This window comes from Arachis ipaensis, chromosome B08, assembly GCF_000816755.2.
Source record: "Arachis ipaensis cultivar K30076 chromosome B08, Araip1.1, whole genome shotgun sequence".
Classification (NCBI taxonomy): Eukaryota; Viridiplantae; Streptophyta; class Magnoliopsida; order Fabales; family Fabaceae; genus Arachis; species Arachis ipaensis.
In genome coordinates, this window is record NC_029792.2 from 34,666,596 (window position 1) to 34,674,406 (window position 7,811).

Sequence of the window (7,811 nt, forward strand, 5' to 3'; positions counted from 1 at the left end):
AAATTACACATATATTAATTAGATCTAACAATACAAAAATAAAAAACTAAAACATTAAAAAGAACAAATGAAAAGAAAGATCGAAAGGCCAAATCACAAATTTAAAATAAATAAAAAAAGTAGACAAGATGTTAATTGAGTAAGGGTGAATTCCTTAATTGTTAATGGAGTTGATATAAGAACGGTGTAATTTTATAGGTATGAAGTTTAAGTAGTTTTATTATAATTAATTAGTTTGGTTGTTAAAATTTAAGTTAAATTAAGAGTTATCATATTAACAAAACTGATAGTTCTGAACAAAAAATACACATTAGATTTATCTGCTAAAATATTTAAACAAAACGAACAGCCATCCTTTATGTTAAATTCATACCTTTGCTAGGAAAGAGTCCAACAAAATTATTAGCGGCAAGAATTAAATTCTTGAGGGACGTGAGACCAAACAAGAACTCTAGTACACCCTCGTTTAAGTTATTGTGGCTGAGATCAAACGTCTCCAGTGTTTCCAAAGTTGAGGTGCTTCTATTATCTTCAAAAGTTTAATCAAAACGTTATTTTCATCATCAATGAATGAACAATAATACAATATGAAGTATAAATAGAGTTTAATTGATATATATTTACAGTATAAAAGAATTATAATATTATTATCTAATAATTAAGTGTTTGCACTAATACAACTTTTGAAGTGTTAAGTAGTCAAAATAGTCGAGAAAAAAAATATGCCAGAAAATCAATTTGGTCTTCAAAAGAAGGGGTAAGTACGATTTTGGTCCCTAAAGTTTAGTGCCAGAATCGAAATCGTCCCTCATCTAATTTTGGATATAAAATCGTCCTTAACGTTTTTTTTCGTATTAAAATCGTCCTTTTCAATAAAATTTTTTGTTTTATTCCTAAACTACCCCTATCCTATTTTAATAATAAAAATTATAAAATTAAAAAAAAAAGAAAATAAATATATATATTATTAAATTTATATATTTTTTATGTCTCAAACAACTATGGATAAAAATTAGAATTATTCGTTAAAGTAATATATACAATGATTAAATTAAAAATAGGTAATTTTGTCTAACAAGTTCTAAATATTTGTCTATAGAAATGGAAGTTTTTTTTTTTTTTCCATTTTCTAATGATCTTTTTACTAAAAAGAAGTATACAAACAAACAAACAAAAATATAGAAGAGAATATTTTTTTTAATTAAACTGCCTTCTTTTAAACTAGAACAAAAGCATCCAATAATTAAAGAAAAAGTCATCCTCCTATGAGAGTTTGTCCAATGAAGAAGAGCACAAAGAAAGAAAGAAATAGAATATTATTTTGATGAGAGTGTACCTGGGTTCCAAATGAAGTCTCCAAAGCAATTAAAGGACAAATTAAGAGTTCTCAATTCTTTAAAGGGTAGAAACAAGGAACTGTTTAAGCTTGGAGAACCATAACAATCAAATACTCCATAATGGTTCGGCATAGAACCATTTTTAAACAAACCATGGAGAGAGAGATCGGTGACATGGTTTGAAGAGGGATCACAAGTGACGCGCTCCCATTCGCAGCAATTGCTATTGGGATCATCAACCCAAGAAGGCAGCAAAGAATCATCCGAATAAGAAGCCTTAAATGCAAGCAGCGATCTCTTCTCTTCTGGAAAGCACCCACTGCTGCTACCAGATATTTGAATCATCATCAATACTGTTGCTCCCATCAACGTCAGCCATGGCTTCATCCAACGACACTCCATATCCTCAAAATGCATGGAATTGTGGTATTAGTGTCTCCGTGTTGTTTTCTTTTTATAATAAAAAAGTAAATATTAAGCTGTAGATTCAATTGCGCTTAGTGTTTGACAAAAGTTTTGAGCTACCATAGCACAACTAATCTTATAACCAACATTCAATCAGAAAAAATATTTAAAATTTAAATTTAACAAAAATTTATTTTTAATAAGTTTTATATGAACTTATTTAACAACGTATTATAGTATTAGTTGAAATTGATTGCTATACTATTAGTTCCTAATATCACTCATATAATTTTTCCATTATTTATTGTTATTCAGAATTATTTAAAAAGTCATTAGTCCGCTACAGACGCTTCTATGGCCCGAGTCAAGTCAATTTGGCAAACTCTAGTCTTCAAGTTAACACTCTTTGATCGTTCCCCTTTCCTGGTAATTTTCGATTATCTATTATCAATTTGTGACTGATAACAACTTATTAATTTGGCGGAGAGTGCTCGGCGGTAGAAGGAAATAAGTTTGGATGCAGTTGACTACATATTCTCGTAGTCAACATATATAGTAGTACAAAGGCACGCATGCATTTTGTTCGCTATCTTTGGATATTTCTAAATTTCATATTTTATTGATAAATGATTTCTAGGAATATTAATCCATAGAATCAACTTTTCATTTCAATGTTTGGTTGATATTTACATTATCAGGAATATTTTATTAGTTGTCTAAAATGCCCCTAGTAATTTCATTTCAAAACACTCCTATGGTTAAAGTGATATTTTTCATCAATTAAATTACATCGATACCTATTATTAAATTTTTCTTAGCAATAAACAAAAGAAAAGGAAACAAAATCTACCCTATATAAAGAGGATTCGAAGATCTTTTGTATATATTTTATTATAATTATGTTAGGTATATATTAAAATTAATCATTAAAATAAAATATATATTAAAAAATAAATTAAAATATAAATGTATTTATATATAAATATATAATAGCTGATTTTAATGTGTAAATAATAGTTTTGATTTTATTATTCTTATCATTTAAATGTCTATCAAGCCACCAGTTGATAAAGATTCCTCCTATATTATATTAGAGAAAAAAATCGAAATCAATAGAAAGATTAATAAAAAAACAGAGAAAAAATATATGAAATTAAAATACCACAAAATAAAACAAAAGAGAGCAAATGAAACATGCATGTGAGAACAAGAGACAGGAGGAGAGAGGTTATCCCGCGAGAAAATAGAGTGGAGAACATAAGCGAAAAAATATTAGAATTATTAAGATAATAATAAGTTTAAATATTAAAAATAAACAATTATTTTTAGAGAAAGTTTAGGACCAACATTTTTATTAAAATTTTGTCAATATTTAATCAATAAAAAAAATAAATAATTTTATATTATTAAATGAAATTTTATACTATTAAAAACATTAATAATAACTAATTGATAGCTATAAGTCATAAAACTTACTAATTACTAACACTCCTTTTATTTTTATTCGCGTCAAAAAGTTAACAAATCTATACGAAAAAAGGAAAATAATTTTGTTTTAGTGGACAAAATAATTTAAATTCTAAAAATTAATCGAATTTTTTTTTAACTATATCCCTCTTCCTAACCTAATTTATCATATCCAAAATTTCTAATCTTTTCTACTATCACCGTCTAAATCCTTTCCCATCCGATTCTCATCCCAACTGCCATAGCTGCTACGTACCACTACCGTCATCTTACTTGATGGTAAAAAAGAAGGAGACAACTTAGTTCTTGTATGCAGTTATGAGCCAGATCTTCCAGTTGTGGTTGAGGAGGCGAAGAAGATGATGAAGAATTTGGTATAAATATGGTGATAAATAGCTACCTCTACGACCAAAAAATTCAAAATTTGGTATTTACTGTAATCACTTTTCTAAATAAAACATAAATTTTTCTTTCAAGACGATATATATATATAGATTTTATTCATGCTTCAAATTCAGAAAGGAATTCTTATACGAGGAAATTGGTTAAATATAAAATCATTTATACATCTATCTCTGTCCAAGTCTTTAAAAACTTAAAATATAAAAAATAATAATTATTCTCTCTAAAAGAAAATAAAACTCATTTTCTCTAAATAATACAATGTACAATTATCATTATCTCACCAACCTTATCTTCGTTTTCTTGCCTCCAATCAACATCAAATTTCATCCATTTATCCTCAATATATCAAATATTATTTTTTTTTCTGAAGCAATCAAATATTAAATCTTATAAAAACAAATAATGAACAAGTTAATTATGGAAGCAAACTTTTTATTTCTACACTTTAGGGTTTTAGCGTTATTTTTTTTAAATAGCATATTCCATTTTTTTGTCTATATAAATTATCATCAGTTATATCTTTAATCTGTAAAGTTGACGATTATTAAAAGTTATTATATAATTATATCAAATTTTGCATTTCTCCATAATACATACGTTGTGGTCCCTCTAATTCGTTATTTCGGATGCATTTCGACGGTCCCTTTTGTTGATTTTTATTTTCCAGGTCAATAAATTTAGAATAGCATTCCGATTTCTTTTCTCGTTTTAATAAATAGAATCATAATAAGTGAAAAGAAAAAACTTTAAACGTGTTTCAAATGAAATAACAGAATTCTTTTTAAAAGGACAAATAAAATAAATCAAATACTGATTAATATAAAAGAAAAAATGTTTTTGGCAATTATAGAAACTAAAAGATTAGACAAAATAATTTTACTGTACGAATCTATAAATTAATTAATTATTTGTTTTCTTTCTAAAATCTCTTTATTACATATAATTAGTATTCCTTTCGTGCTTCATTCACTTATACTTAATATACAATTATTAAGAAAAAAAATGTTTAAGTGTATATCTATATATGACCATATATAAAATTAATACAAAGGATTTTATAATTTTGATATCCAATTCTTTTGAACTATATTTATCCTCTAACAAATCATTTTATAAAGTAAAGAGAAAAGGACAAATAGGTCCCTGACTTTTTGTTCCTAGGACATTTTCGTCTCTAACTATTTGAAAATACTTTTAAATCCCTGACCTTCACAAAATTTGGACAGATGAGTCCTTCCGTCCAATTGCCTCTGTCAGACCCAACGAAAAAGTCTGACATGACTCCCGTTCAGATGACCTGTGCGGGTTGACACGTGGACTGATGACTGGAAGGGTACTTTGAAAATTGGACAAATAAATCCCTAAACCTAAAATCTATGTCGTTTTGCCTTTTGGCTCTAATCCTTAAATTGATTTCGTTTTTTTGTAGAGGCTAGTGGTGAGGAGCTCTACCTGCATCAACCATGGCTACTAATGGAGCATCATCAACGTCAAGAAGAAGGCTCAGTAGAGTAAGAGAAGAAAATTCTGCTTCAAGCTCAGTTCCTTGTGTTGTGCACGCCGGAGACCTGAAGAACGATATCGCCCTGAGGTGCTTCCGTGGAGTTTATGCAATAATGTATATGTCGAGGACGATTAGCAACCCAAACAGAGTCTTCTTGGGTTGCCCATTCTATAAGGTAAGATAAAAAATTTGGGGATTTTGTTCTGAAATGGTTGTATATAGTACATAATTTTAGAAATTTTGACAGGAAAAGCAACTGCATTGCAAATTTTTTGTTTGGGTCGATGAGCATCTTGATAGAATTGGAAGCAATGGTCGCATCTTTGATAAAAGACCTCTGGTTGAGAAAGAGGTTGAAGTTGTTGAAGAGGAAGAGGAAGAGGAATTTGATCATAGGATAGTTATTCTGGAAGAGAAGGTTACTGCTTTAAAGAAGAAAAAAAACCTATTAGCTTGTTGTATTAGTATAATTGTATGTGTTGTTTTTGTTGCTTTTTATGTATGTAGTGCCTGAGAAATGAATTCTAGAAATTAGAATAGAAAAATGGGTTGATCCAATTTTTTGTTGTGTATTCAAACATGCCATTTAGGTAATTTATGTATCCTATTATCTAAATGCAATTCCAAGTTATGATATCAGTATGTTGTTGAAGTTATGTTGTCAATATCTAAAGAAACATTGAATGATTGAAGAAAATAGGCATAAAAGTTGTATACATAAACACATAACATAGATTGAAAGTTATATAAACATCTTTGCCACAGTCAAATTTTCTAAAAGCTACCCAAAAAGAACAAATCTCATAAAGTGTATAGTATTATGAAGCTTAACATCACAAAAGTAAGTCTCAAATACCTAACAAGTTTGCAACGGTTTATAAAATTTTAAGAGCTTCTCCAAAAAAAAAAAAAAAAAAAACATTGTTGCCACAGTCAAGTTTTTTAAATGCTATTACAAGACATAGTGGGATGCTCAAGATGACATATTTTTTCACTTCTTTGGATTGATGGAGGGTGGATTAGGGATGAATTTGAACAGTCTTGTTGTTGCTGCTGTACTTGGTCCTGGCCTAACTTGAGATGGTTGTGAGCCAGGTGGAGCACCTTGAGGTTGAGGCTGTGGTGGTGCAGGCTGACTTAGGGGTGGGAGTGAACTGGGACAACGTGGACCAGGTGGTCTAAATATCTTCTGCTTGGGCCTCATTTTTGAAGTTTTTGGTTGAACTATTTGGTGGGTTGTGGATGGAAGTTGATGTGGAGGCCTAAATGGTGTCCTTCTAGTTACAGGTCTTAGTGTTGTTGCCACAGACATGGAAGGAGTTGGATTCATAACACTTGAAAACTGGTTATCATATATAAGAAAGTATTCATGAAATTTAGGGTAATAACAGTTTAAAGGGTCAACATTTCACAATAATAGATAAAACTTACATCTGGAGTGTGTTGCTGGCTATTGTTAATGTCATCCTGACTAGATGGAGTCTGGCTAGATGGAGCACTTTGGGTGTTAGGAGTATCCTGTCTAATTATGTTGACCAATTAGAACCTTACTGTAGTAATTCTCTAACATTGCACTAAACAAAGACATACATCATGCAGTAAAACCAATTATCCAGATTACTATCTTAAATACAATACTTACATTATCATTTGGTGCTGACTGTGATAGTGGAAGGACAACTATTGATTGACTTGTGCCACCTTTCTTGGACTTCTTGGTCTTACGTTTTCAGTTGGGGTCAGATGGAGCACCCTTGCATGTCTTGTAATTATGTCCCTCTGCACCACATTTACTACAAGTTACTTTAAATGATCTCTTCAGCTTGTCACCTTGCTGCATCAGTGGTTCAGTCGAATTCTTTTGTCTGTTGTGTATCTTTAGCCTGCTTATTACTCTCTTTATGATGGGAGGATCTGGTCTTGAATACTCAGTCCTTGTCCAAAATTCCTGACTTGGCACAGGTTGAATACAATGTGCATATGTCTTATGGATTGACTCCATGCATAATCATGGATGCACATATTCCCCTGGATGATCATGCCTTTTTCTGATTGCTGTTACTGCATGGATACAGGACATGCCTAAAACAGAACAACATCATGAACCAGTTAACAGTAAACCATATAATTGAGAAAAGACTTAGCAATTAATTAAAACTAACCAGTTAGCTGTCATTTGTTGCATGAGCAGGTTTGCTTGATAAGATCCACGTCCACCTTTGTATTTTTACGACTCACTTTAAATCTCTTATGTTCGTCGTCACCTGTCCACTCTGCAAGCCATTTGTTGCTGGGCCTTATAAGACAATCTAACCTCTTCTGCTGAACAAGTGCGAGCTTTCCAGGATAATTTTCTAGTAACTCCTTATGCTTGACCATCCTCCTCATTAGATAGCACCTAATTTCTTCACACATTGTGAGAATAGGCTTGCTTCTATAGTTTACTATTTTCGCGTTGAACACCTCACACATGTTATTTGTGAGGTTGTCCATTTTTGGTCCATGTGAGAAATAGGCCTTCACCTAAGTTGCTGGCTCAAATTTCGACAGATATTCCCATGCCCCTGGTTAATTCCTTTGAGCTTCTCCATTTGCTCCGTGAATTCTGGTATGGTGGTGCGTTTAGCATGGTTCCAAACCACCTCCCGAATATACAAATCCTTAAACCGGTTGATAAAATTTTTCGTGCATCA

At 30.8% G+C, this 7,811-nt stretch overlaps 2 protein-coding genes across 2 annotated transcripts in view; both read right to left on the reverse strand.

The window, feature by feature from the left end:
- Positions 1–1,893, reverse strand: part of LOC107610912 (LRR receptor-like serine/threonine-protein kinase GSO1) — a 4,383-nt gene extending 2,490 nt beyond the window's left edge. Inside the window, exons 1-2 of the mRNA XM_016312891.2 lie at positions 1,337–1,893; positions 374–529 (exon numbers count right to left, since the gene is read on the reverse strand). Of these exons, the coding sequence (XP_016168377.1) occupies positions 374–529; positions 1,337–1,754 (574 nt within the window). The 5' untranslated portion in view covers positions 1,755–1,893. The remainder of the gene's footprint in view (positions 1–373; positions 530–1,336) is intronic.
- LOC107610913 (extensin-like) lies at positions 6,110–7,611 on the reverse strand. The gene is made up of 4 exons (XM_016312892.1): positions 7,383–7,611; positions 7,139–7,200; positions 6,550–6,636; positions 6,110–6,460 (listed from the first exon to the last, which is right to left on the reverse strand). The coding sequence occupies exons 1-4, from the start codon at positions 7,609–7,611 to the stop codon at positions 6,110–6,112; spliced, it is 729 nt and encodes a 242-aa protein (XP_016168378.1).

Excerpts from the sequence above, each read along its gene's own strand:
- LOC107610913 (XM_016312892.1), bottom strand. The coding sequence starts at position 7,611 with ATGGACAACCTCACAAATAACATGTGTGAGGTGTTCAACGCGAAAATA. Across the intron at positions 6,637-7,138 it reads ATGATCATCCAGGGGAATAT|GATACTCCTAACACCCAAAG; the intron begins GTGCATCCATGA and ends ATAATTAGACAG. Across the intron at positions 6,461-6,549 it reads GCCAGCAACACACTCCAGAT|TTTTCAAGTGTTATGAATCC; the intron begins GTAAGTTTTATC and ends TATGATAACCAG.